Genomic DNA, 27,896 nt, shown 5'->3' with positions numbered 1-27,896 from the left:
CAGGTCCTTACTGATAGGACAGCCTTAGAGTTAAAGCCTAGCCTTGACTCCTACAGGTAACATCCGTTCGTCTGACCATAATCAATCTCATCAGAATCTTGACCTGGGCTGAACGAAACGAAAACAAATGTTGAGAGAAGATGACACTCACAATTCTCTTCGTACATTGTGATTCCACCACTAGCAGCATTCAAAGACGATATATCTACCATGTTAGGTACGACATCTGCCAATGTCGGTGCACCGATTAATCTCATGTTCATTTCGAATTCGTCCTGTTCAAGTACGACAAATATCAGTCAATACACGAATCAAAATGTCAATCTTGTACAGTACAGTACAGTGAAGTACACTATAGGTAACACTGTAACACTGCTCACCTTCAAAATCTCAAAAGCCCTACTAACACCTTCCTCACCAAAAGTGCTCATAGCGTAAATCATGGGTCTACCAATACCCACTGCTGTCGCTCCTAGCGCGATAGCCTTTAAGACATCCGTTGCTCTTCTTACTCCACCATCAATGAATACTTCAAATGGTCTCGAAGGGGTCATGTATCCTCGTTGTTTAAGGATGGAAACTACTTGAGGGAGGATGGTGAGTGGTGAAGGTGCGAAATCTAATTGTCGACCACTGATGAATCACAAAGCATCAAGTGGTTTAACACGGAAAACGAGATCAGTTTTTTATTCTGACCTATCGCTCATAAGAGTATCTACGAATATGCTCACCCATGATTACTCAATACCACACCATCACACCCATACTCAGCCGCCATCACCGCATCTTCCCAGCACTGCACACCCTTCAGTATAACCTTCATCTCCCCTGCTGCCTCTTTCAGCTCAGCAAGGTCGTTCCAGTTCAATGAAGGGTCGATGAACGAGGAGATCGCTCGTGCGGCACCTTGATCACGCTTGAAGTTGTCTCCACCTTGAGTTTGTTGGGATGAGGCGTTGCCAACAAATTTGGTTCGCATGTCCTGCGATGTTGGGGGTACGCCATCAACATTTTATTCAAGCTTTATCTATCACGCTTTCGTATAAATCCTCAGAAGCAGTAAGGAGTCGTCAGTCGGGAAGTGTGAAACTCACCTTTTCCCGCCTTCCTAGTTGAGGCGCATCGACAGTGATAAACAATGCTTTAACACCTCTTTCAGCAGCATGTTTGATGATCTTCTTGGTTCTTGAGCGGTCAGCATTGACGTAGCTGCAAGACATGAGAGAACATCAGCACAAGCCATCTCAAATTAATCGATCTCAGAGCAAGCTGTGGCAAGTAGGTAAACTAAATACAGAACTCACAGCTGTAAAAACTGAACTTGATTTGGAATAGCCGCGTCGACCATCTCATCGAACGAACAAGATGCCAGTGTGGGAATCTGTAAATCCATTTCGGTCATATTCAATATGCAAAATCATAGGATAACTGAATTTGATGAGGAAACATACCATCTGAATAACATTATGTTTCCCCGCTGCTCTAGTCAATGTCACCTCCCCTTCCGGATGACCAAGTTTACCTAAATCATTCAAATGAAATCAGCTGGATCCAGAAGGACGAAGGAGACAGCTGGATATACCTAGCGCAGTGGCCGTTATGTATACTGGCATCGAGGTCTTATGGCCTAATATCGTTGATGAATAATCGACTGTACCGACATTCCGTAAGATTCGAGGTCGGAACCATACACTGTGGACGGCATGTTAGTTCGTGTATCCAGCTGATGAGATGACATCGACACTAACCGATGATAGGCATTATGATTCTCTCGCTGTACAGCTACGATGTCAACCCCCCATCCTTCTTAGAATTGAATGATAACCCACCATCGTAATCTCGTCGTCCGCACCGCTATCGTCGATGTGGCCATATCAGCTTTCCTCCACTTTCCTCTAAGGATCAGATGGAAGAGCTGACTTACGAGCTATAGTAATTCCATCCCCTCTTGCCCATGGTCCTCCTCGCAACAGCTTCGAAATCGTGCAAACTCAGTATCTCCTCCAAGGGCGGTTTAGCGTATTCCTCCTCGCCGCCTGCTAAAGGCTCGTTGGTCTTCTGAGGGATGGAGACGGACGTTGGAGGTGGAGCTGATGCTGAGACGGGTGGAGGGGGGAGCGTAGATGGGATCAAGGGACCAAGATGTTTTGAAGGGTCTGAAATCGAAACGTTAGGATAGACAAGTAGTGCCAGATTGGGGTTAGACGTACCGAGGTTGTCAATTATTGCATCTGGTGGATGGATTGGCTAATCACCCATTATCAGCATAAGACCAGATGCTAAAAAGGGAACAATGACAGCTGAAGAGAGACTCACCTCGTACTCCTCCGTCGCATCCATTCCAGCATATCGTCTATCCACGGCGTCAGATTTCCTAACTGTGTGCCGTCACCAACTGAACTTACAATATAATTTCCGCACCACCTTAATCAGTATCGTCAGCTAGAAAAAAAGTACTCTACCGGCCGATTGGTATAGCTTACCAGGGTGTTCCTATGAGTTGTGATGCATGAGTTAACTGTACGATGTTACCTGTCGAGCAGATCGGGGAACACACTCACATCCAAGAAATCGGTCACATCGTATACTTTACCTGGAAATCCATCTAGTTTCAGTGATCTTTTCTTTTTGGGGGGTTAGTGTTGCGAGATACATACCATGAACAACGATCCATACGCCCTATCCATACCATACATCTAGGTCAGAGAAGTCCATTGTACTAAACAGTTTCGACCAACTTACATTCTCCCTGCTATTATGCTTGGCCACTTCCTTGCCGTCTACTCCTTTTTGCGCGGTCATGCTGTATATGCGAGTCTGTATTCCGGTCTATCTCAATCTAGGAGTTGATAATACAGTACGGTTACAAAGACTAGAGATGATCCAAACTTATATATATATCGTTCATATACATATGTATAGGGGAATCGTGATTGCAGAGATGGACGATGCAATGGCAAACCGGTTACTACCGGACCGAGAGCTTATAACCAATCACCGTTGAACCATCTCATAAACCATCTCATAGACCATCTTCATGACGACAGCATAACAGGGCATCATACAAGAGTTGGAAAGGCTTGAGCAGAACGTAGATGGATCTTGTACGGTGAGGTCACACATGTAAGTATTTACTTCTATGCATCTTATGACTTCATACCGTCTGTGGCCATGGTACTTTGCTCCGTTTGACTTCTCTTTTCACCTGATTCACTTTTCTCCCTTAAACTTAGGCAGTCTCAACGTCCTTTCGTGATTCAGCTTCAACAGCGGTGGCGGATTGCTGGGCGGTCTATGGTAGCATAGGTCAGTCAGATGGGCATCTCGAGGAGAGTAAGGTACGAAGAGATGGAAAGAAACGAATGGCGATCAAGCGACGAGAGCGAGGGGATCCATCAGATGTGGGGTAGATTTGGACCTGACATAGGAGGAAAGAAGGGATGAAGGGGACATTTGAGCGAAGAGAGCGTAATACTCACCTTTAAGGCTTCAGCAGAAACACCTCCCGAAGATTGTTCACCAGGGGCGGGACCGGGGTTTTGACCGGAAGCCTCTGCGACATGTGACAGAATCAGCATATGTTCCGAACAGCTATACCATCGCAAAGCGTAGAGCGGAGTACGTAGCTGATATCAGATGGGCGGTGAGGTGGAAGGTGTCATTAGGACCAACTCACCAGGTCGTTGATCAGCTTGAGTCATCTGTTTACCACCTCCGGGTACCAAAGGGTCTGGCTTTTCGGATGAAGGGGATTGAGTACCAGCGGGAGCCATCTTGATAAGTGTGTGTATAGAGTGTTGTCTGTAGTATCTGAAACGGTGAGATTTTGAGGATGTGGTATGCAATGTAGAAAGAAGAAGGGAGAAGAAATGATGAAACGGATTTATCTCAACGAGCATTCCACATTCCACGACTAGTTTTGGGGGAGTGAGCGGATTGACGTCATTGACAACAGCAACAACCTAAAACACGCGGTTCCTTGCCACGTGTCATCCTGCCAAAGTGGCACACAGACCCAAAACTCAAAAAGATTAAAAGAAACCACGGTTGGGTTTTCACTCGAATGCAGGTGAGAATCAGATTCTCATCTTGAGTGTACAGCACGTCTACGTGTGTTTTGTAAGGGACCGCATGCCCGTGGAAATTTGACGATATATGAGCTTTGACCGTTTGTGTGTAAGGTAGGGTGTCTCAATGAAATGATAGCTGCTGTCGAATCATCCGGGAATAGGAACAAACGTACCACTGACACACACAATCAACAAACAGCGAAAATCATTCGGGATATACAAGAAAACAACAAACAAGGGCGGTGGAAAGAGCATCTCAGTGATATCACAACTTCCAGATACACATCCTGGGTATGAAGAGTGGGGGAATACGTGTTTACTGACTTGGCAAAGTTGCTCAGGTCAATGCGTTGCTCTTGCGCAGCTATATCACGCGATCATCACGTCCTGAGATGTAAATCAGATTCAGGGCGGTCCAATTTGGAAGCGAGCCTGTGCGTGGTTTGGTTTTGAGACTGCAGTCAAGTTCAGACGCTGATAAGCATAAATGCTTTGATCCCCTTGGCTTGGCTCACGAAGCAATGATGTTGGTGAGGGTTGACGGGACCTAGAATTTTTGGAGATACACAGATAAACAAAAACGTTTGTTCCTTTTGGGGTTTTACACAATATTCATAGAATACACGATACTCACACTGAAGTGATTTTTTGGAGTCCAAATTTTCAGGATTGTTCACCCAGAGAGAACAAACGATTCCTCGTCGATCTCACAAACGAGTTTAGTTGTGCAGCAACATATCGGCAAATATGCCATTTCACCAGCGTTGGCTTCCTCCCGATTTCCAACATCATTCATCAAATCATGATTGATGAGATGAGTTGAGATGATTTACCGAAACGTTTCCCCCTTTTTTACCATTACTGCACCACTCAGATCTCAGAGGACGAAAAGAAAATCGAGAAATTAGGAATTTCAGTTGTAGCATAACGTCATCCATTTCATTTTACTTTACTTGTTTTTTTCATCCATCTTTCAAGGGGAGTTTGGTATATCGTACGTTAATGCATACCTAGAAAGAGAAAAAAAAACCCGCTTTTTAGACTTTTCGTAATGCTCTGATAAGTACAGTTGTATACGACTGATATATGTTTATGCATATGTGATTGATAGGACTAAATATGGGTTCACCAGAATATATAAATACCATTATCGTTCGTCTGCAATCATTCTTCTCATTAACTGTCTGTTGATTTTGTAAATCACCTTGATGCAGTTCCCATGACCGTTTGATATAGCATACCATACCATCACAGCACAACAAGCATATCCCGCTATTCCCCAAATTGATCCCCAGGATGATCGACACAATCTACGAATTGTTCATGTCTCACGCCACCTCACCTGCGCCCCCTCCTTCACTTGCCAATCAACGAGCAGCTTCCGACATTGACATCATGGCCGATCCTGTGGAACCCCTTTCCAAGGGTAGATTACACTCCATTCGGAGCGGTTATAGGTTCTACTTCGTTATCAGTACGATAATCGAAATGGTAGTTGGTGGGGTCACACCGTACTTGGTGGTTAAGATTGAAAAGCATCATAGTGAGTTTCTTTCGAATCCACTCTACATACTCAAACCAACTAGTCGATAGTCCCAGGCTGATCAAAGTCCGCTATGAAGGAATCACCTATATATCCAATCTCTATGACCTGATCAACACCTACCTTGGCCTACTCTATCAACTCATCACGTGAGTCCATATCCGCATGTCTCATATGTGATATCGTCGCTCAGTACCTTTTGGGTTTGGTAAATGCAGATTGATCGATGAACATCGCGCAGTTCAATCCTCCGTCACTCACCCTCGGATCATTATACCTTCTTTAGTCGCTTTACTTATCACCGGTCTCGGTGAGTCCGTCGGTCGTTGATTTAGGAACAACAACGGTGTGCAATCACAAAACCTTAATTAACCGTTTCACTCTGTTTTGACTTACAACCTAGGTTCGGTGATCTTGTCTACTTTCTCACTTGCTCAGGATCATGCACAGAGAGACACATACAAAACATTGAACGATTCGATACTTGGGTAAGCGACTTCTACAGTTAGATTCTTCATACATCAAACCCTTTTTGCTGAGGTGACATTTGTACATATTGTATTGTATTGTGAACGAAACGTCAGCTTGTTAACTGCTTTAGTCGTATGTAATTGGATCATAATACTGTTGGTATGTGCAGTACTAGTCTCCGTCCATATCGCATCGCCATCGATATAGATATAGATCAGAGCGATCGACCGTAGGCTGACATGGATGCAGCACACGATATGTTTGGTTCACTTGATACGACAATCTTATAAATCCAGGACACTCAATCAAACCATACAACACAATCTCCCAATTCCTTTGACTTCCTCACACCGTCACTTGGATCCTACCCATGGGACAATCGTCTGAAGATGCTTGGTTGTGGTTGGCAAGGACCGATCATATCAATATCACACCACATTCGATGTTCCTTCCTACCGTACTATCATTTTCAATACCCTCATAGCCCCTAGTACACACCATGAAAGATCTCACACCTTTCACGTTGTATATATCATATTCTGACTACATCACCGAATTTCCTGTCTTCCTGTCTTCCAAAAAAAGACACTGAGAAGTGTATACAAAATATTATAAATAAGTCATTCGAGTGACATTTGTACATATTGTATTGTGTATTGTGAACGAAACAGTCAGCTTGTTAACTGCTTTAGTCGTATGTAATTGATCATAATACTTCTTTGGTATGTGGCATGTACTCTCGGGCATCCATATCGCATCGCCATATCGATATAGATATAGATCAGAGCGATCGACCGTAGGCTGACATGGATGCAGCACACGATATGTTTGGTTCACTTGATACGACAATCTTATAAATCCAGGACACTCAATCAAACCATACAACACAATCTCCAATTCCTTTGACTTCCTACACCGTCACTTGGATCCTACCCATGGGACAATCGTCTGAAGATGCTTGGTTGTGGTTGGCAAGGACCGATCATATCAATATCACACCACATTCGATGTTCCTTCCCTACCGTACTATCATTTTCAATACCCTCATAGCCCCTAGTACACACCATGAAAGATCTCACACCTTTCACGTTGTATATATCATATTCTGACTACATCACCGAATTTCCTGTCTTCCTGTCTTCCAAAAAAAGACACTGAGAAGTGTATACAAAATATTATAAATAAGTCATTCGAATTATACAAATTATACCATACCTCATGCGTTGAGCAGATATACATATTCATGTACACATAATCAAACTCCTGAAGGGAATTGCATGCATGCTAAATGAGATTCAGATTCAGAAATCCCTGCTGAACGAGAACACATCACTAATCAAGATCATCATATGCAAAGATATAGTATCTGCCACCTAAACTAGAATACAAGTCTCTTTCCTATCTGTAGTATCTGTACTTATAGCCTTACGCCCTAAATCCTATAAAGTAGGTCATCCAATCCGCTTCGACCCACTTCAACATATATTCATCAATCGCACCTATCCCATCATCCTCATATTCACCTTCCCCTTCACCTTCTTCCTCTCCATCCTGTCCGAAAGCAGGTGTCTGGGGAGTTATCGGAGTATTCGACCCTTCAACATCAAAGGATACCTTTTGGGGTTGATGTTTCTTAGCGGCCTCACCGGTTGAGGGCACTTCATCGAATTCTTGGAAATCCAACTCATTTTCATTCTGAGCGATCTTCGCAGCAGCGACATCCTCTTCATCTTCCACTTGAGCTAATACTCTTGCCAACTCCCTTTCTTCTCCTACTCTAGGTTTGAGTTTGGTTATCTCCTCTGCTGTAGGTGTACCTTCCACATCAACATCTACCACCCCATCTCCATCTCTATCTTCCCCTCCCTTCCCTTCTTTCACCTCTTGTTCGTTTACGTCTCCAAACATATCTTTCCAACCTACTCTTCCCCACCAATCATTATTGAACTCCCCCTGTTGAATCACCATCTTATCCAATAATCTCTTCTGTTCAGCCTTTTTCAACATATTCTCCTCGACCGTATGGGAACTGACAAATCGGTAGATATGTACTTCTCTCGTTTGACCTATCCGATGCGCTCGATCCATACATTGTCGATCCATCGAGGGGTTCCAATCTGAATCGTAGAAAAAGACCGTATCCGCTCCAGTCAGATTAATACCAACTCCACCAGATCGACTACTAGCTATAAATACGAAATACCTTGGATCAGAATTAAAGCGTTCAGTTATCACTTGTCGATCTTCAATTTTGGTCGATCCGTCTAATCGTAGATATCGATGTCCATTGTACGACAAGAAGATCTCAAGTATATCCAATACTCGTGTCATCTGAGTGAAAATTAACACCCTATGTCCACCCGCTTTGAGATCCCTTAACATCGTGTATAGAGTTTGCAGTTTACCGCAATCGTATTGGAGTAAGCTTGAATCGGGGAAGGCGATTTGCAATTTGACGGTGGATCGATGAAGTGTGTCGAACGACTCTTCTTTCAATAATGGGTGAGACGAAGGAGTCAAATTTGGTAAAGCATATCTGGACATATCTCTAGCCACGACATTGGGTGGGATTACAGCGAACAGGTCGATTATCGGATCCAGAGTCTTTGCTCGATCCGGTAGAGATAAAACTAAATTACTTGCTGGAGGTCGATATTCGGCGAATAACTCATCTTTCCTCGGTGCTGAAGTGAGCGGCAAGAGGTAATTAGGTGTATGACCAACTATGTTCAAGAAGGTTGAGCCGTATATCGGTTGGGGTGAACATCTTCTCCTGTTGACATCTCGTAAAGATTTCCATCGGAGTATACTAGCCTGTTCCTGAGCCCAAGCTTGGTATTTCAGCCATCCTTCAACTGTTCTAGTATCTTTCTTTGGTCCAGCAGGCGGTTTGCCACGTCGAGTAATGACAGGCTCAACCGCATGAGGTAACTTGTCACTCGCATCTAACGATTGTCTCGATCGACATACCCATCCGGATTCGAGTTCATTCGTGGTGATCGACATACCTAGCGCGAAGATATCGACCTTGCTATTGTCTTCCTCAGCGAGTAAGCGTTGTCTGACGAGGATCTCCTGAGGTTCAAAGTCCCTCGCCACACTGTCCATAGCGAAACTAGTTCTGACAGGTCTAACTTCGAATAAATCAGGGTGATTACACACTTTCCTGAGCTGCATCAAGGTATTCATCACTCCGAGATATCCACCGGTCGTCAAAGCTTCTTTGGTAGATGATCGAGACATGAATTCGTCGTAGAGGAATCTCTGCCGTTTCGACAATTTACAATATACGACATGTTCGAATTTTCCTGGTAATTGAGTTTCCACTTCTGATTTCAGTCGACGTAGGATGAAAGGTCTTAAGAGTGTGTGAAGCTTCGAGACCGTCGCCAAGGTTTCTTCGTCCATCGCATCGCCAGTTTCGATCGCTTTGTCCATGGGATCTGAAGCGAAGAGTCAGCATCTTTAGCCACCATCAGTACACAAACAAAGATGACTACACACTTGAAAACCATTCCATAAATTCCTTATGATTCGCAAACCCTACTACTGCAGTGGCGTCCGCACCAATTCCACCGGGCATCAGGAAATATAACAAACTCCACAACTCCATCAGATTGTTTTGGAGGGGTGTACCGGTCAGGAGAAGTCTTCGAGAAGCTTTGAATCCTAAGAGAGTTTGCCACCGTTGTGATCTAAAGTTCTTGATATTGTGCGCTTCGTCCAATATGAGGTAAGACCAATTCTTTCTTCGGAAAATATGTTGATCTGCCAAAACGATCTGATAGGATGTTATGCAGACTTGCCAAGAGGTCTCGCTAAGCCATCCTACTCTCTTCTCTTTCCGTTCTTTCTGATTCCCATAATACGTCAAGACCTTGAATCCAGGTAAGAACTTCTTGAATTCCATTTCCCAATTCAAGATGACCGAAGTAGGTACGATGATGAGATGTTGACCCCAAATTCCTTTGTCGCACGCCAGATGGCCAAGAAGGGAGATAGTTTGGATAGTTTTACTAAAAACAAGAGATTAGCGACTTCTTCTTTACCACCTGCAGCCGGGTATTCCAGACACTGAACTCACCCCAAACCCATTTCATCCGCCAAAATCCCATTCATGCCATTCTCCCAGAGACTTGCTAACCATTCCAGACCAGCTTGCTGATATGGTCGGAGTGTACCTCGAAGCAAGAAGGGTTGTTTGACTCTCGGTCCTTCTTCATCCACCTCCGTATGTTTACCCCCTTCTTCTTCATTCTCATCTTCTTCGTCAGACGACTCCTCTTCCTCTTCAGAAGAAGTAGGTTCGGGACTGGACTCCTGCTCCTGATCCTCCACTACCTCGATCTTCGGACGTCGACTGGAAGAAAGATGCTGCGGCGTTTTCTCATCGGGAGACCACACCGATCGTACCCTTCTTTGACGCTTGCCTTCGATAATCAGTTGAGGTGATGTGGGTGTTTCTGGTAATCGATCGTCGAGAAGAGATTTGTCGGTAGCGATATTTTGGGAAGATTGAGCATTTGCGAGAGTATCAACATGGACCTCGGCTGGTGTTTCCCCTGGTTCGCCGATCTCTTCTAATGAGAATCCGCAAATCTGGCTGAACTCCATCACTATCATCTTCACCCACATCCTCCTTCTCCTCACCATTCCCCTCTTCATTTTCTAGATCTTCATCCTCATCCTCAAGAGGGGTCTCAGGTGGCACGGACGATTCAACCGGTACACCCTCTTCTCCTTCCGCCAGACCTTCACCCTCGTCACTATCTTCCGCCGCGGAAACATCTTCAGTAGCATCTGATACATTATCATCACTATCCTCACCTCCGTCCTCATCCAGCTCTGGTCCGGTAACTTGAGCCTCCAACAACCCAGTACTACGCTGTAAGATATTCTGGAGATGTTCTTTTCCCAGACGATCCTGTTCGATCTTTTGGATTTCCAACAATTTCGCTCGAACGATCTTCCCGAAGCCCAAGCCAAATTATCAGCCATCACTAACCCTCGCAAAGAAAGTAGTACTTGGATAGTTACTCACTTTGACAGCTAAAGCCCATCTTTTCCTTAATCCTTTAATCAACTCCTTACCTAATCGCTTCTTCTCTTTCTCCTCTGCGAGTCGTTCTCGCTCTTCTCTACTTTCTATCCTCTCCCAATATACCTGTATCATCCTTGCTATCCTCTTACATACAACAGGCTTCATCTTGGCCTCATTCAACATCGCATTCCTCACCTGTATCATATGAGCCATAAGCGAATCTTGATAATCCGTCTTCCTAGGTGGTAATTTACTAGATTGCGATTTACTCGTATTCTTAGATATGGTTAATGACACTTGATCATCTTCAGCTTCATCTAATAATCGTTGTAATCTCCCGTGAGATTGTAAGTACACGACCCTAGCTCTGAAATATCCATCTTTGGCTGCTCGACTTTCGAGCGTTTTCAAGTCTAACGTCGGTCCACTATCTTCCAGGTGGATACACGATTCCAAAATCGGCGATATATGACCATCATACTTGGGAGATGACGGAGGTTTCTGGGAAGGATCGGTATATTGGATAGTCTTAGAGCCCCGGAGTCGTTCAATTGGTCGTTTGGGTGGAGGGGGAAATGGTAAATGAGCTAAAGAAGGTAGAGGTGCAGGAGCAGGAGTAGGAGAGGGTGAGGGTTCGCGAGGAGTGGATGTTTCTATGACTGGTGAAGGGCTAGCCACCTGCTCTTCTGCTGGTATTTGATGTTGGCGGGTCTTCTTCGCAGCGGGTAGATTAGGTAACGATTGTCTTGCTCGTTTCCTCCCTTTGCCATCACCTCCGGGATCCTGTATTTCCTCTTTCACTTCTACCTCCGCGGCAATTTCTTCAGCAGAAGCACCCATAGTTGTCCGACGTGAAGCTTTACCTTTCTTCGCCTGTGTTGGTATTGGTGGTGGTGGCATTTCGGCCGTGCTCACCGACTGTCTAGGTTTTCTACCTGGTTTACCTCTCGTAGGGGTTTCTTCCGCTACTTGTACTTCATCTATCGGTACCTCACTTGCCCTTCTCTTGCCTTTGGCTTTGTCACTGAGAGACGCCGAGGAAGAAGATACTCCATTCCCTTTTATGATAAACTTTGTAGGGGATATCTGACGAATCATAGGAGCGGCGGGTGTGACGACATGATTCAGAATTTCAGATTGTTCGTGAGCCAGTCGACGGGTAGTACGAGCAGGGACGGATGAAGTAGGTCTCGAAGGGCCAGCGGAGGCTGGTCCAGATGGTAGGGAAGCGGAAGGGGGAAGTAAGGAAAGTAGATTGTGTCGTTGTTCCTTCCACTAGGATATGAATCGCATTAGCTTATTTATTACCTATGAAGAGAGCATGGCTTACATCGAGAAATACGGGTGAGTTGTCCACTTTGGCCGCCTGATCAAATATGTCAGCTCATCTCTTTGTCCTTTCATGCCGATTAATTTGAAAGTTGATTAGCTCACCTGAGGATCCCATCCCGTGATCATCGTTACAAACCTCTCCAGATGAAACTGTTCTCTGATAGCATCATCATGACTATCCAGCACTCTCTTCAACTGCTTCTCCTTCTCCACTAGCAGCTCATCCCTCTTCTCTCTGATATTTTCATCCCCCAGCCGTCGAGAAATCTGGTTGAACTCCTTGGGTGTGGGCGCACGTACGCTAACAGGTGTGGTTATTGGTGTTTTGGGTGTAGGCGCAAGCAGGGAAGAAGGACCGGGATCAGAAGGACGGGCTCTGAGTGCCCGTGATCGACCTATGGTCGATGAGGTACCATTCATAGGCGATTCATATGGTTTTATGGGAGTCTGAGTGACGTTCGACGATGATGAGAGGTCTTCTGGAGGATTTGTAGAATTCGAAGACATGGTGGACGACCTCCACTTTTAGTGGGTTGGTATAGCTGAAAATCGCTGATCAAGCATTCGACGTTTGATTAATCGTTCGGTGATGCAATGGGTCGTGGTGAGCCATATAGCTGCTCGTGGATGGCTGTGTGCCCTTGTGAACGGTGTTGTAGGTGTGGTATGTGATAATGGTATATGAGTATGGCATGGGTGAATGTATGAATCGAGCTGAGATAACGTTGAAGACGCGAAGGGGGATAGGAACATCACGAGCATCACTCTCGGAGTAAACAAAACATTTCACTCATAACACCGACTGTGGCACAGATTGGGAATGGGGACCCCGCATTTACAGTCCATTACACGCAGGATCTGTTTATAACTGCAGACAACGATATATCATGATGACAAGGCGATTGGTATATTGGTATATCCGTCAAGCACACTGACACCATATAACGACAACATGATAGCTAGTCCACAGATACCCACCCTCGAGCTACCTCAGAAGGCCTCTCCTGCTGCTGTTCAAGCTGCGAGAAATGCGGCTTCAAATCAACACGCCTTGATCAACTTGATCCGATTGGTCAAATCGCTCGAAGTCAAGGTCAATTCGGACGATGTGGATCTTGCGACTGAGCCATATGCAGCGAAGAAAGAATGGGAGGTGAGCCATTCTCGTCCTCCATACTTCGGACCTTGAAGCTGACAACCTACCCTATAGACTGTGTTGTACGCCCGAGCTCTTTTAGATGCCTTGAAAGATGGAAATGAACAGTATGTACAGGTTGCCTGTCCCGTGAAGAATTCACCATGTGAAGCGGAGCTGACAGATGAACATAGATCATCGTCAACATCTTCGAACCTTTCTCTTCTAGGGCAGGAACTGTCATCGATCGAATCTGCATTCCGAATCAGATTATCATCCCCCTTACCTACCCCAACTCTCAACCCAGCTATGATAGCTTTACCTATGACTCCCAACCCATCCAATCCTCCTCCCGCAGAATCCATCCCACCAGCATCACTCCACACATCTCAAAAGTCATCGCCACCCACAGTGACACCGACTGAGCCAGTGCCTCCATCGGATGGAGTGAGGAAGAGGAGATCAAGGGTAGACGAATATCTCGCTCAGAGATCAAAATCAGATTTAACAGGGTCAGAAGAAGGGCTTTTACCACTCAAACCTATCAAATTGCCCAAGCAGAATGTGAATGGCCCTGGGGCAAGAGAAAGTTTGTTGGCTGGATCAGGACCTGGAAATGGGATAGGTTCGGCTCAATTGCATGAAGAGTTAGGTGGCCAACTTGTCGACGTAAGTCTGGATAATGTCACTCCATCATTTCCCGATTTCTGTCCCATGGATGATGAGCTGATGTCCGATATGTTTGGGTTAGATGTCACATCGATTGAAATTGAACGCAGTGCATTTTGCCAACTCGCTTGAAAATGAGAAATCGATAATGGAGAATTCACAAAACACCTTAGAGAGTGAGTAATAGAAGCATCCTTCTGCATATTCTATACACAGTATGTGTACGAGTTCCATCAAAGCTGATCATGTGTGTTGTGATAGACAATCTGACGGTCACCAAATCATCCAAGAAACACCTCTCGAGCGTTTCGTCAAAAGGAAGAAGCACGACATGCCTGACTATCGGTGTGGTCATATTGGTTACGGTCATGTTCATCTGGACCTATATGCTGATACGCTTCACATAACTTAGCTTTGTACCATATCTATATAACGAATTCATGCATACGAATGACATTTAGCTATCTGTCGATGAATCAGCTTGCCACCATGACAGTTCTCATACTGCATAAATTTGATTCCGTCGTTGATAATGTTGTGTTTTCGATTGCTTGCAATCTTCGTTCACCTCTTTACGTTGCTTTTCTTCCACCTGTCACCCATCACTAATCTTTCATCCATATCTTCAGATTCCATCGCCATAGTGACCGACAGAACTTCATTCATACTGCGTTGAGCTCAACATGCAGAATAAAGCTGAACAAGATAGAAATCAGGAGGCGACGGTGTATCTCGTGAGTTCACCCCAATCTTCCTCAAATACTGAAGGACAAGCTGATGTCCGTACTATAGGGTAATCTCGATGAGAAATGTACGGATGCTCTGATATGGGAGTTGATGCTGTGAGTATGACGATGTCCGAACTTTGCCATTCAATGCGATGGTCGTCAAATGGCTAACGTCCTGTTCATCATAGGCAAGCGGGTCCAGTGTGTGAGTCCACTCATCTCCCTCATAAAATAGGCAAATCTCACAATCACATCGAATCACGTTCTATCATATAACGATAAATTGCCAAAGCTGACTCTTTGTCTTACATCATCCTATAGCAAATGTCTTCCTTCCCAAAGATCGAATCTCAATGTCTCACCAAGGATTCGGATTCTGCGAGTTCCTAACAGAAGCAGACGCAGAGTACGCCGTGAAGATAATGAACCAAATTAAATTATACGGTAAACCCATCAGAGTGAACAAAGCGAGTTACGATAAGAAGCAATTGGACGTTGGAGCAAATTTGTTCGTCGGTAGTTTAGATCCTCAGGTGGATGAAAATACTTTGGCGGATACTTTTGGTACATTTGGTGGATTGTCGGAACCTCCCAAAGTGAGTCATCCCTTCTCTCATCGATCACTATACCAAACACTACGATCCTGTTTTACTCATATCTAACGTATTGGCTGGTTTCTTTAGATTGCAAGGGATCCCACAACAGGTTTATCAAAAGGTTATGCCTTCATTTCATATAACGATTTCGAAGCTGCCGATATGGCAATCGAAAATATGAATGGACAGTTCTTCGGAGGTAAACAGATTTCCGTACAGTACGCATTCAAGAAGGATGGGAAAGGTGAAAGACATGGTAGTCAGGCTGAAAGGTTGTTGGCTGCTCAAGCCAAGTGAGTTCATGGTCCATTTCTCATAACATGGTGAATGAGCTAAAGCTGACTGAAATTATGTCTCACTTCTTCATAGGAAACATCAACTTATTCCTGGTTCTTCCACTCCTGCTTATCAATATCAAGGTAAGTCGAACTATTCTCAAATTGCTACACTTCTCTCCCAGTTTCGTCATATCTTTTTTTCCTCCCAATAACCGTGTTCACAAACCTGGAAAATTTCGTAGGCCAATTCGCAGGCGCCCTCGCCAACGCACCTACAACAACAGCTACTCCAGGCTACCCCCAACCCCCACCAGCCGGTATTCCAGTATATCAACCGCAGAACCAACAGCCCGTATACCCCAACTATCCTTCACAGGGATATCCACCTGCTGGTTATCCCTCTGCGGCAGCTGGTGGAGCTGGTGCGCCAAATGGGTATGCTCCTCCTCCACCAACTGGATTCCCAGTCAACTACGGTGTGCCACCTCAACAGCAGGGTGGTGCGCCGCCTCCTCCGCCTCCACCTATAAGGATGGGTTTCGGGCAGTAAAGTTCTGAGGTTATGTGTATGACTAGTTGAAGAGAGAGAAGTAGAATGCAAGGTTAGTAGAGGAAATACAATCGAGGATGGGGTGCCTTTGCTGTCCACCTCCACATCAACAAGATCAGATCGTGAGAAGAGCGAATATGACACCAAATAACAAACAACGCTCTTTTGATGTATCTATCAAAGCCATGTAAGATAAAAGTACCTTAGCATCCTATGCAGTTTATCAATCATTAATATTGAGATGTGATGCGCATTATATATATAGATACAACTGTTGATTGGCTTAAATTGGGTTTCACTCTAAGATCTACATACTGTCCGGAACTTGACTTTCACCCATACTTTATCTACATGACTTAATCTACCAGATCAAAATTGATCATTGGATTAGGCCAATCCTGAACATCTCTAATCTTACATTTCACCTCTTCACCAATTTTCCATCCTTGCTTATTTCCGAGGACTCGATGATTCAAGAAAGCCTGCAATCCCAATTGTTCAACCATTATAGGCGTGGATTCACCATTCAATGATGGAACAGAATCAGTCGATCCTGCAATTCTTGCTGTGAAGATTCCATCTTCAGGTATTTTCTCATTTACTTTGATTTCCCATCCTTCCGGCAATTTATAGCCACCTTCCTGTTTCTCTTTCGATTGTAGGTAGTTTTGTAGTACTTTAGCTTGCCAGTATCTATTAGCGTTTGTACCAGCTCTCTTAGCTCTTTTCAACCCTTCATCGGACCGTTTGATCAGACCAATCACCTCTTCCTTACTATATCCTTTTTCCGATTCCTTCTTTCCAATATTAGCTTCTTTCGCTAAGAATGATTTGATTTGCCAATGCACCAGGAAATCGTCAAATCGTCTCAAGGGTGACGTAGCTCTAATATACCCAACGGGGGAAGTAGGATCGTCAAAGCCCATTATCCAGTGAGGAATAGGTTTCGTGTCGACATATCCCGGTGTTCTGTACCAGGCAGGGTCCATCAATCTTAATGGATCGATTTGACCTGTTCCCTCCTGTCGAGAGTTCAGGAGGTCTTCTAGCGTACCCACTACGGAAGATAGAGGACGAGGTGCGAATGAGCCTCGGTATATCACTGGTATATCACGTGAAGAACAGAACGCAGCTGAAAGACGACCAGCCATAATCATATATTCAGCTACTAGACCCGCGGCATTGATCCCTCCGATGATAGATGATGATACTCGATAATCAATGTCTAAAGAGCCGCTAAACAATCTAGGTGTGGAAGGTATAGCCGATGGATCAAATAGGTTCGTTGGAGGTGGGAAAGGTTTGTTTAGAAGGGTGATACTAGCGGAAGGCAGGTTCCATTCTAATCCTGCAGTCGCATACCTCCTCGCTCGGTGGGCTTTAGCAATCTCATACAATGTTTTGAGATCTTCCAGATCGGTCTGATCGATATCCATCTTGGTGGTATCCGAGAAGGAATTGACAGGACCACCCAATGGTCTGGTAGATTTGGAAGTAGGTAAACCGAGAGCTTGATCTACAGCTTGATACGTAATCACTTTAGGCTTCTTTATCCATCCCATCCTCACTTTCGTTTCGTCAACGTCACCTGTCCTATTGATTCTAGCAGAAAAGGTCATCGTCCCCTGAGCACCATTGTTATCTGATACATCTGCACCAAGCGATAATTCCTTCATGATCACATCCAGCGGGAAGAGGGGTTTGTTCCCCTCAGGTAAATACGTTGAACTTCCCCTGACCGAAGCTTGTTTCGCCAATGGGTGATTAGGAGATATAAACCTCGTAGGATCGGCTATATGGATATGTACCCATACATCATCCGAGTTTTGTATCCTTTCCAGGGATATTCCATCATCTAATTCCGAAGCAGTGGGATCATCGATGACAAACACTTTATGCGAAGTGAAATCTTCCCTTAATGAATCTAGTTCATTCCCTTTCAAGAGTTCGTCGTTTCCTTTGACTGTTCCAGTAGGTATAGAGGACATGATCATTGCACGATTCTCCGACTCGGTGATTTTCGATGATTCTAGTGAATCCCACGGGACGATCACCCCTAGATCTGATAACAATCTTGCGAGCGTACCTCGATCGACAATCTCATTTGAGGAAGGCGAAATCAGACGGACGATAGAAAGGGCGAGGGGGAGTGAAGGTGGCGTCTGGGTTGATCGTGTTTCTGTCAAGGGCGATAATAAAATTGATATATATTCTTTATCTTTATCTGTCCATTCTGGTAAACCATCTTCCGTTACCTGTATTAATTCTCTTCCTTGATTCTCGTCTCTAAGCTTTCGTGATCTTTCGATTACCACTTTAGCTTTTTCTATGAATGACACTAATTCTTCATCTGTTGATCGAGAATTACCAATATCCATCGAACCATCTACACCTTTCTGTACACTATTCAAAAGACTTCTTTCCGATCGTGATCTAACAATGAAGGTACCAGATTGCCACATATCACCTTGATCAGCCGTAAACAAATCCGGTCGTCTCATCAATAACACATGAGCGGCATATGCAGGTAAGGTATTGGATCTTACTTCGATCTTCTTTGTCTTCTCCTGTGACTCCTTGTTTGGAGGGTTCAAGATGAATTCTGCAGCTTGAACAGCTGTTATACTCTTCCTTTCGTTACCGTTTTCTTCCGTAGTCCAATTTTGCCAAACTGACTCTATACCCCCTACTTGTCCTCCATTCCTATGACCATCATCGGGCCTAAACGATCCAGCCATCAACCTCCCACACATCTTCTCAGTCTCCCTGTGGACCTTTCTGAGAATCATCGCTACCTTTCTCCTGGCGGATAACATCTCAGGCGTAGGTTGGACCGCATCGTTCTCTTCGGCTAAACCTGATTTGGTATCGATCTGAGAGAGCGATTCCAGTAGTTCAGGGGACCAACATTGTGCGGCGAGCGATGGTGAGATGAGGGACGAGGGCATGACAAATTGGACATCGTGGGAGGAGACGGGCCAGATCTCCCCAGAAGATCGAAGGAGAAGTAATCGAGATTTACCAGATAGAGTGATCGAGGCGAGAATCAGACCTATGGTTGTATGGCCGGATCTGCCAAGTATCATTAGCTTGTGTTTCCTCGTGAGATCATGACGCATCTTTGCAATTTTCCCATATGATTGAAGTGAGCAAACATCGACACTAGACTCACCTTCTGCACTCGACTACTCTTCCACTTTCCAGCCCCACTTCCCCTTCTACAATCTCCATATTCGACCAATCCTCACCCAATTCACCTTCAATATCGTTAGCGAAGTATGCTCTCCGCTCGTTACTCTGTCCTTCTGCCAGACTAAAATTGATCAACCTCTCTCTCGTACTGGCATTTTCCAAGGGGGGTAAATTCTTGTATGCCTCCGGATCGACTTTGGGTCGTTTCTTTGGTGGAGTAGGTGGTTTGGATGGGATCTTGGGTTTACGCCAGTTCGATTCGGGTCCATAGAGTAATTCGAATGTTTTGGAAGTTCTAACCTGCGGATCGGAGGATGACGATGAAGATGAGGAAGATGGGTCAGATGGAAATTGTGATTCGGCTAGTCGAGCTGAAGTGACTATAGATCGCCGTAAAAGGCGTGTTGAGCCTCTTGTGTGTCTGAGGCGCATAGAAGCCATTGTGGACGTCTGGAAATGTTGATGACTGGCCGATGATGATGATCGAATGAAGTGTTGTGAAAGAGAGATGTATCTCACTTGGACACTGTACAGAATCTCGAAATCTCGAAATCTCTCGGTGATGGATGGTCATGTCACGTGACATGGGTCGAGCTGAGCGTTGGTGACGGACTGAGGGATGATGATGGAATTGACATTCGACATCCTCCTTTCTCTCTTTCTCTCTCTCTCTGCATACTCTTTGTGCAGAACAGCTTACAACCACCCTTACACCATCCACATCAGACGACCGGACGCCACCTAAAAATACAACCGTCACCATGTCATTCTTCCACATCGTAATCGTAGCGGCTGTAGTTGCCGCCCTAGGGGCCGTAGCGTGGTTCGTGATGCCAAAGGGAAAGAACCAAACGTGAGTCAAGTTGTGCTTGTGATCATCCTCATGTTGTAAGGTGTTATTTAGGCTGACGGCTTCCATCACAGTCTACTTCGAACCGCTGTTCTTTTCACTCTCACATGTTGTTATCTCATGTAAGTCTTATACCACCCTTACCTCACCCTAGAAGCAACAGTCATTTTGCTGATACTGTCACTTAGGTGGGCTATCACATATCTCGCTCAGTTGCATCCTCTCATCAGTATGTAACCTCATCTACCTGTCTCAATTTAGACCAAGCTGATAATTTCACTTCATTCGCAGAACCTCGTAGATCAGACTTACGAGCGGAATATTAGACCAACCCCCTCTTTACACTTATTTCCTTCGATGACCAATAAACAAAACATGCATGTTGTACAGACCAATCATCGTTATCCTACAATCGTACAAATCACCATACCATGTCTAGCTCCGCTAATACATTTATAAAGCCTTACCGACAGATTCCATCGTACTTCTCTTACTTTCCATTCTGACTTGAGGTAGATCGTATGTCTCAGGTATATATACAGGAGAAGGATTGATAATAGGAGTTTGATTCCATCTTTTACCCACATTGTCTACCTTATTACCAGTGTTTGTTATTATAATGGGATCATCATCATCAATGTCGTGATCTGCAGGACAAGTATGGAAAGTTTCTTTGAGGTAAGTATAAATACATGGTGAAGCTGCTAGGAGTAGGACAAGGATAAGGCAGATCGGTAAGATTGGTAATACTACTCATCCATCCAAAGGAAAGTCAAATTAGCTCATCTTTTTCTCATTTCATCGATCTTATTACCGGAAGAAGGACGATTGCCCATCGACTGGGAGAATTAGACGAAGGATGGAGACAAGGCATACGATAAGTCAACACTCCCAATTCCCATATCATTCCCACTTTCATTGCTTCCTGACTATCCCATCTATTCTGAGCTCGTCTGACAATGCGTAATTGTACTAATGACCCAGCAGTCAAACCCAAAGCTATGAGGATCAAAGTGAAAAAAGCTAAATGTGGTCTTTCCCTCTTGATCATCCTCCCATTACTATACCCTCTAGATTTGTTAGACTGAACGAGATTTTCTGAAGAGTCAGTACGAGCATCGGTTCTTTGATATGGCGTACGAACGTGAGAACGAGACCAATGCGGGTCAGCAGGTAACGGTGGTTTACGATGTAAGAAGTTGAAAGACACTGAGCATTTCCAAGGGATCAGACCAGCTAGGAATACCGCGGTGGCTAGGAATAGAAGGATGGCTGAGATTAATAGGAGAATTGGTGTAGGTGGTGAGAGATGTAGGGAGAGAAGAGTCGGTCGAAGAGTTAAGGGAAGCAATGATGAATCTGAATAGGGACATCATAGAATAGTATGTCAGAATCATCCACTTCGTGTCAGGATTGAGGACAATGTCGTACCTTGTTGGAATGTACTTACGATAGTCAGCTTGAGAAGATGAAGTACAATTGACCTCAGCCTCCGAACCGGACCTCGAACAGATTTCTATACCACAACCATATAAACAAGTCATACAGTATGCTCACATTTGACGATAGCAAGTAAAGTACTCACGTAATACACCAACATATATACTAGGTCCATCTACACCTAACCATTCGTTCCCTCCTGCACTTTCCGCCACACGCACCAACCCGTCACTCACCTCGTCCCTCGTCTCAATACCGGTAACATTGGTACCTCCGATATCGTTGAGATTGATTGCCACTGCTTTCGGACCCTTCTCAACTCCCGTAGGACGGATGGTAAAGTACGCCAGGGACTGAAAATGTATACTAGGCAGTAAGAGCGGTAATAACGTTAAGGTTAAAGAGATCGCTAGAAGAGTGGCAAGTAGAAATGTTGAAATAACAGTGAAAAGATACGATTTTCGAGCTTCTTCCTTGGTTGTGGATGTAGGTGTATATCGATGGGGATAGACAGAAGTCGAAGATGAAAAAGCTGATTTGAGTGGAGCAGTAGTAGAAGGATGGAGAGGAGGAGGAATGGGAGGTGCCCTGGATAATCGGATTATACGCATTTTGCCATGAACGTATAATATCGCAGATGATATGTCAAAAGTCTATGATGGTACTGAAATATATGTACTTGATACAAATTGCTCGTTGAACTCTTCGGTCATGTTTACAGTGGACGTAAAAAGTGCACCTACTGTGTTTTCATCCTTAAAGAAACGATGGATGTATTACAACACAGTACTCCTGTGTCAGCCAAGATTGTGCCTTTGATAATGAGATCTCCGACACGCAGTGACTGACACTATATATCCTTTGTAGTAGCTGACCCTGCTTGATGATAAAGGAAGAGGTCGTCTCATCTCTCCTTGCGAAAATGCCGGTACTATAGGTGTGTGTCACAGTATACAGACCCATGATATCGCCACATATGATGCTGCGTCTTGATGAGATACTGACTCTGCATTTTGGATAACTGTGATAATCACATGTGACTATGTTAAGAGTGTCTGGCATTGGAGTTAAAGGAGAATGATATCTTGTGGACTGAACCGACGGGTATCAGCATCTCACCTATGCCATATACCACACATCACTTCATTTCGTTAACTAGTATTCCCACGTATTGATAAACAGATAAGCACTTAAGAATATAAGATAGTACAAGCAATATGAGATCGATTGAGCAGAGCATCAAAAGATAATTCCAAATCATCTAGTTGTTACCATATCACTGCAGCATATGTACCCATTCCTGGTTCGCAATCAACCACCACGAAGTCTATCCCGAAAGGCATCAGCAAAACGCGCTACGAGTTTGAAGACAAACTCACCTCTTGGTACCGACGTTCAATTCCGTGTCCTGTTACCCACTCCAGTCAGCTCTGATCGTCAAATGACATACTCGAGTGCTGAGGTGACGCACAATTTCATCTTCATAGATTTCCTTGACAGGCATATCATTATCCCTCAGATAATCCTTTCCAACATATTCTTCCCATCTTTTCAGTGCCGCACTATCTGCCATCTGATCTTTAGGTACCGTGAATAGCTCATAACATGGTACCAAAGGTCTGTTGGGAGCATTGACATATTCGTTGAATTCATTCCAGCTCTTGGCGAAATCGAGCTACAGTGTGATCGGTAAGAATGATTGTCAGAAACAATGGGTTAACCATCATCAAGATGTATGATGGTAATACAGTACACAGTCATGTCAGGTAAGAGAAAGCAACTCACCTCTCGTTGTGCGTACCTAGTGGACCAACCAAAATACCTCCCGCCACTCTTCAGAAATTCCCTTTCTATCTCGTCATGCTCCTTCTGCATCACACCGTAGTCTACAAAAGTGAGGTATAGTCTATCGATCTTTTCGACGATCCCATCGTAAATCTTACATCGAATGATCATATTCTCTCGTTCCTCTGTGTATACAATTTTTGTTAGCCTTTGACTCACCTTGAAGGAGGAAGGGCAATTCACCAGGAGGTATATACGGATTGTCAAGCTGTTCCAAGATTCTGTAGAAATTGACCGAATTACAATCCATCAATTTAGCAGCAACCTTCATAGCTCTATAAAAGGTTTTTCTTCTCTTGTCCAATTCCTCCCATTGTTTACTTCGGTAGGCTTGCAGACAAGCCCTTTCAGCTGTGATCACTACGATCGCAATGACACCAGTGAATATCCTGGTATAGTCGCAATGTAAAGGGCATCCTTGATGAGCGCAATCGATTCTAGCTCGATGCACCATCCTTGATCCATGACTGTCTTTCAGGTCCAGCAGGAGGTCGACTTGAGCTGCAAGCAAGTTAAGGATCCTTGTTGGGTCTATTAGAGGCACATACATCAGCGGTCTCTATCTGCTGCGACTGATAAGCGAGTAAAGAATTTGGACTCACGTCCTTCACCTTCAAGTACTTCACATACTACCCAGCTCATACACTCATGTACCCATCTCAGATGTACTCTTTCGGGATCAATCAGTCTTCCAACTCGTTCGATCGAGAACTGCCCAAAATGCAGAGTGACTGTATCGAAATAGTGTCTTCTTGAACTTGGACGAGGTAGTGGAGTATTGTACGGATCGTCCTTATTGGGCAGAGCTGGCGTATGATTAGCAAGTAGCTTGATACAAGCAGCGTTGACATCGTATTTGTATGCTGTGGGGATGGTATCGAAGAATCCCTTGTAGAAGATTTTTGGCTGAATCCAATGATCAGCTTGGGTGTCCAAGGACTTGTGCAGGTGTCGCGGCTTACCAAGCGTTCAAGGGCATGTTCGACATCGGAGACTTCCAGATGATCCGGAAGCTGCATTCGGGAATCTGCGGTTTATTGTCATTCCCTTGACCCCCTGATATAGGCAGCTACCATCAAGGCTTACCGGGATCTGCCGTGGAAATCGTCTTGTAGATGTTTCGCTGCCACTCGGGATACTTCGACATAAAGCTACCGGCAAGTCGCTGAATGCCGGTTTTCACCTCGAAGTCGTCTATGGGAGGCGACAGGGAGCAGAACAGGTATAAATAGCTTTGTCAGCAAATGGAAACACATCAGATTCTGAAAGATGTTGCACTTACATAGCAACGAGTCCGTAGCCGGAGGACTAACAGAAGCCACTGTTCCAGGGTAAGTCACGGGAGTGACTATATTGGTATTATCGATCGAGGGTATCCCGCTATCACCACTCATTTCCCTCGGAGGACTGACACCAAGGTATCTTCGGAACTCTCGCTCTGTCTCAAGGTCCACTACACCGAAACTCAGCACTAACTGTGTGCTTCGCTTAGTAGGATATATACTCACTATTTGCCCAATTGAAGGAGGAGTCGTATACTTGTGGTTCTCTCTGAGCGGAGGCATCGTCCATTGGGACATCGTCCTCGTCATCGTCTGAAGATCGGAATGACTCTCGATAGCCAACAAGGCTAGCTGTAGTCGCTCGAGTGACCGGATCGGAAATGGCTAGAAAAGATATCAGCTCAGTTCCCATCCGAGGCACACAAGGTACATACGCTGTTGTAGGTGCAATGGACCTAGTGTAGGTCTGATATCACCATAACTCCCTGAGAAGGCAGGAGTGTATAAGTTATGTACATCCGCTGGATCGCTACTGAATCGTGGTAAAGTCGGAGCATGTATGGGCTGTTGAGGCGGAAGGGAAGTAGCCCTATTGTTGGCCGGATCCGAGTAAGGATTGACTCCGCCAGGTCCACTCATATATGGAGGTTCTGAGTAGTCAAGCTGAGGGAAAAGATCGTTGAAAATGTCAAGAGCTTCCCTCATATCGGGATCCGAAGCTGGTGGGAGATCATCGACAGGAGTGTGGTATTGCGCGCTATCATGATCGTGCGGGTCATCCTTGGCGATTTGAGATTGTTTGGTTTGGGTCACCGGACGTTGTTTTTCTAGATAATGTTTGACAAAAGCTGAAACATCAGGACGAGACTGGCCCAGATCTAAAGCTCTGTTCGCTTGATTTTGGTACGTGCCGAAGGCGTCATGCCCTCCTTCTGCGATTGGGATCCGGAATATTAGCAATGCCGCCACTACGTTTGAGGTTGCTCGAACTTACGTCCTCGAATTAAATTGACATGTTCATTGTGCTTCCAGAGATGTTCGAAGGTGGTCACTGCTTTGTGGTAGTCGTCTAAAGCTGTGAAGAGAATATGTTGGTCCTCAGCTGAGTTACGATATCTCTGCAGGCGGACGGTTGGGAGGGGCAGACCGTCAATCGAGGAAAGAAGCACCGTGGGATTCATCAAGGGTAAACGATGCGGTACGATGTAGTTGGCATAGCGTCAGATGGGATACAACAAGAGTACAGCAGGCTCACCTTCAGCTTCTCGTTTAGCCGGATCACCCATCTTAGCATGAGCATGACACAACTTCCTTTCTATACCGTTATACACATGCAGTCTCTCTCGATCCTCTTTCTTCTTCTGATGACATCTACTACAGATATTGCTGCAGTTCTTACAACCTTCAGTCCTCTTTGGTAGTTTATGATCACCAGCTTGTAACAAGGTTGGTTGTTCCTTCTTGATCCAGTTTTCGATAGCGTCCAATCGGTATACGAAGCCGCAATGGCAATTGGTGATCAACGCTCGACAATCCGGTGAATCACATTCTTCGATCACTCGCCACTCCAAGGAACCGTCCGTGGGTTCGCGGTGATAGTGAATGGGCTTACCTCCGAAGAGGGTTTGATAGGTTATACTGGGTATGTACTTGGTAGCACTAGAAAAGGATCCACCAGATCGACCCATGGTGGCGCGATGGAGTATATAGGGCGGATGGGGTAAATGGGGTAAATGCGGGTGAAAGATAGGAGAAAAGTTAAAAAGGGTAAGGTGATAACTAGAATGGAACTCTCAATCACTAGAGAGGTCTTCTACGTTTGTGTAGTAGGAAGGTGGGAGGGTGGAACGCAAAAGAAAGTAATGTAGAGAGGGATGAAAAAGGAAATGAATGTGATTATGGAGGATATATACCTGTGCAAGATGATAGGAAGAATGACCACTGCAGTGACTACAACTAAGAGAAGGAATGACCAGTGATGGTAATGAATCGTTGCCAAAGGATGCTATGCTAGCGAGGATGTGGGGGGACGCACACACACACAAACACACTGTCAGGTCCGAGCGTGACATCAAAACAATTCATCTACTCTACTTAGATCAGATCTCAGGAAATGACCCCTTGATCTTGTTTTTCGATGCTGAAGGCAGGCACATCTGAAGCAGATGGAAGAAGACACCAACATTGCTGAAGGGAGAAACTCTGTCATCATCGGACTTGATCAAGTGGGGTCTTCGGACTAGCACAGGTGGATGTTTGAAAGCTTGAGATTGTCAGGTACAGTCCTCACGACGTCATGGTCGTTCAGCAAGCAAGCGAACAGCCCCGTCAAAGGATGTCTTACAGCTTGACAGGAGCAATCAGGAGTCATACCTTCTTTCACAGATCGTAGTAAAGCGCGGTTAGTGATAGATGAGCTATTGTACTCCCATACTGTACACCATATCAGAGCGATTATAGTATTGCTGACGTTAACGACATGCAACGAATTGAGATCACTGGAATAGGCGGACGGTGGAGATCTCGTACTTGTTTGGTTGATGATGATAGTTCGTTTCATCTCTCAGCTAGGTGACACGTTTGAGGCTCCAATCATCACCGATCCGAAAAGCTTGCTCATCGGATCAAGTAGTAAACGATCAAGTCCGAAGCAGTATAGTCGACTTGACAATACCTACCAGACTTGAGGAGCTGCAGCCGTGAAATGTGCAAGTCGATCTCCGAAGATATCGGTCATAGTCTTGGAGATATGATTGTGCGGGCGGATCTTGTCCCACGACGTGAAAGCAAAGCAGATCTGTGGCGCTTCAGCCAATCAGGAGAAAAAGTGCTGTGCAAACACGAAAAATCAAAATTCCATCACAAGCTTTTAT

General features: G+C 44.9%; 10 protein-coding genes across 10 annotated transcripts; 4 read left to right on the top strand and 6 right to left on the bottom strand.

Moving 5' to 3' along the window:
• Positions 1-30: 30 nt before the first annotated feature.
• Positions 31-2,802, bottom strand: V865_001312 (uncharacterized protein; the record flags this gene model as incomplete). Its single annotated transcript, XM_066225131.1, has 18 exons — positions 31-71; positions 152-275; positions 381-633; positions 732-982; positions 1,095-1,209; positions 1,305-1,381; positions 1,452-1,522; positions 1,583-1,692; positions 1,749-1,774; positions 1,830-1,854; positions 1,925-2,156; positions 2,211-2,247; positions 2,317-2,353; positions 2,406-2,424; positions 2,484-2,493; positions 2,562-2,593; positions 2,658-2,679; positions 2,743-2,802. 18 exons carry the CDS (start codon positions 2,800-2,802, stop codon positions 31-33), a joined length of 1,542 nt encoding a protein of 513 aa, XP_066081228.1.
• Positions 2,803-3,229: 427 nt separating this feature from the next.
• On the bottom strand, positions 3,230-3,773 carry V865_001311 (uncharacterized protein; the record flags this gene model as incomplete). The annotated part of the gene is made up of 3 exons (XM_066225130.1): positions 3,230-3,292; positions 3,480-3,553; positions 3,677-3,773. 3 exons carry the CDS (start codon positions 3,771-3,773, stop codon positions 3,230-3,232), a joined length of 234 nt encoding a protein of 77 aa, XP_066081227.1.
• Positions 3,774-5,366: 1,593 nt separating this feature from the next.
• Positions 5,367-5,943, top strand: V865_001310 (uncharacterized protein; the record flags this gene model as incomplete). Its single annotated transcript, XM_066225129.1, has 3 exons — positions 5,367-5,613; positions 5,693-5,762; positions 5,832-5,943. 3 exons carry the CDS (start codon positions 5,367-5,369, stop codon positions 5,941-5,943), a joined length of 429 nt encoding a protein of 142 aa, XP_066081226.1.
• Positions 5,944-7,509: 1,566 nt separating this feature from the next.
• V865_001309 (uncharacterized protein) lies at positions 7,510-12,964 on the bottom strand (the record flags this gene model as incomplete). The annotated part of the gene is made up of 7 exons (XM_066225128.1): positions 7,510-9,527; positions 9,589-10,100; positions 10,169-10,664; positions 10,735-11,050; positions 11,126-12,400; positions 12,456-12,491; positions 12,560-12,964. 7 exons carry the CDS (start codon positions 12,962-12,964, stop codon positions 7,510-7,512), a joined length of 5,058 nt encoding a protein of 1,685 aa, XP_066081225.1.
• A 445-nt stretch (positions 12,965-13,409) lies between these two features.
• Positions 13,410-14,668, top strand: V865_001308 (uncharacterized protein; the record flags this gene model as incomplete). Its single annotated transcript, XM_066225127.1, has 5 exons — positions 13,410-13,610; positions 13,668-13,720; positions 13,787-14,261; positions 14,344-14,437; positions 14,523-14,668. The coding sequence occupies 5 exons, from the start codon at positions 13,410-13,412 to the stop codon at positions 14,666-14,668; spliced, it is 969 nt and encodes a 322-aa protein (XP_066081224.1).
• A 276-nt stretch (positions 14,669-14,944) lies between these two features.
• V865_001307 (uncharacterized protein) lies at positions 14,945-16,413 on the top strand (the record flags this gene model as incomplete). The annotated part of the gene is made up of 7 exons (XM_066225126.1): positions 14,945-14,995; positions 15,054-15,103; positions 15,178-15,194; positions 15,311-15,585; positions 15,673-15,878; positions 15,955-16,004; positions 16,106-16,413. The coding sequence occupies 7 exons, from the start codon at positions 14,945-14,947 to the stop codon at positions 16,411-16,413; spliced, it is 957 nt and encodes a 318-aa protein (XP_066081223.1).
• A 356-nt stretch (positions 16,414-16,769) lies between these two features.
• On the bottom strand, positions 16,770-20,046 carry V865_001306 (uncharacterized protein; the record flags this gene model as incomplete). The annotated part of the gene is made up of 2 exons (XM_066225125.1): positions 16,770-19,485; positions 19,586-20,046. 2 exons carry the CDS (start codon positions 20,044-20,046, stop codon positions 16,770-16,772), a joined length of 3,177 nt encoding a protein of 1,058 aa, XP_066081222.1.
• A 320-nt stretch (positions 20,047-20,366) lies between these two features.
• On the top strand, positions 20,367-20,781 carry V865_001305 (V-type proton ATPase subunit E; the record flags this gene model as incomplete). Its single annotated transcript, XM_066225124.1, has 4 exons — positions 20,367-20,458; positions 20,530-20,577; positions 20,644-20,684; positions 20,747-20,781. The coding sequence occupies 4 exons, from the start codon at positions 20,367-20,369 to the stop codon at positions 20,779-20,781; spliced, it is 216 nt and encodes a 71-aa protein (XP_066081221.1).
• Positions 20,782-20,908: 127 nt separating this feature from the next.
• On the bottom strand, positions 20,909-22,506 carry V865_001304 (uncharacterized protein; the record flags this gene model as incomplete). The annotated part of the gene is made up of 4 exons (XM_066225123.1): positions 20,909-21,204; positions 21,332-21,814; positions 21,906-21,971; positions 22,041-22,506. 4 exons carry the CDS (start codon positions 22,504-22,506, stop codon positions 20,909-20,911), a joined length of 1,311 nt encoding a protein of 436 aa, XP_066081220.1.
• Positions 22,507-23,206: 700 nt separating this feature from the next.
• On the bottom strand, positions 23,207-26,711 carry V865_001303 (uncharacterized protein; the record flags this gene model as incomplete). The annotated part of the gene is made up of 13 exons (XM_066225122.1): positions 23,207-23,222; positions 23,275-23,303; positions 23,367-23,570; positions 23,681-23,865; positions 23,924-24,271; positions 24,343-24,646; positions 24,703-24,767; positions 24,827-24,934; positions 25,023-25,193; positions 25,249-25,407; positions 25,458-25,955; positions 26,018-26,098; positions 26,279-26,711. The coding sequence occupies 13 exons, from the start codon at positions 26,709-26,711 to the stop codon at positions 23,207-23,209; spliced, it is 2,601 nt and encodes an 866-aa protein (XP_066081219.1).
• Between the last annotated feature and the right edge of the window lie 1,185 nt (positions 26,712-27,896).

This window comes from Kwoniella europaea, chromosome 1, assembly GCF_036810445.1.
Source record: "Kwoniella europaea PYCC6329 chromosome 1, complete sequence".
In the NCBI taxonomy this organism is placed as follows: domain Eukaryota; kingdom Fungi; phylum Basidiomycota; class Tremellomycetes; order Tremellales; family Cryptococcaceae; genus Kwoniella; species Kwoniella europaea.
This window is presented reverse-complemented; position numbering and strand designations above follow the sequence as displayed.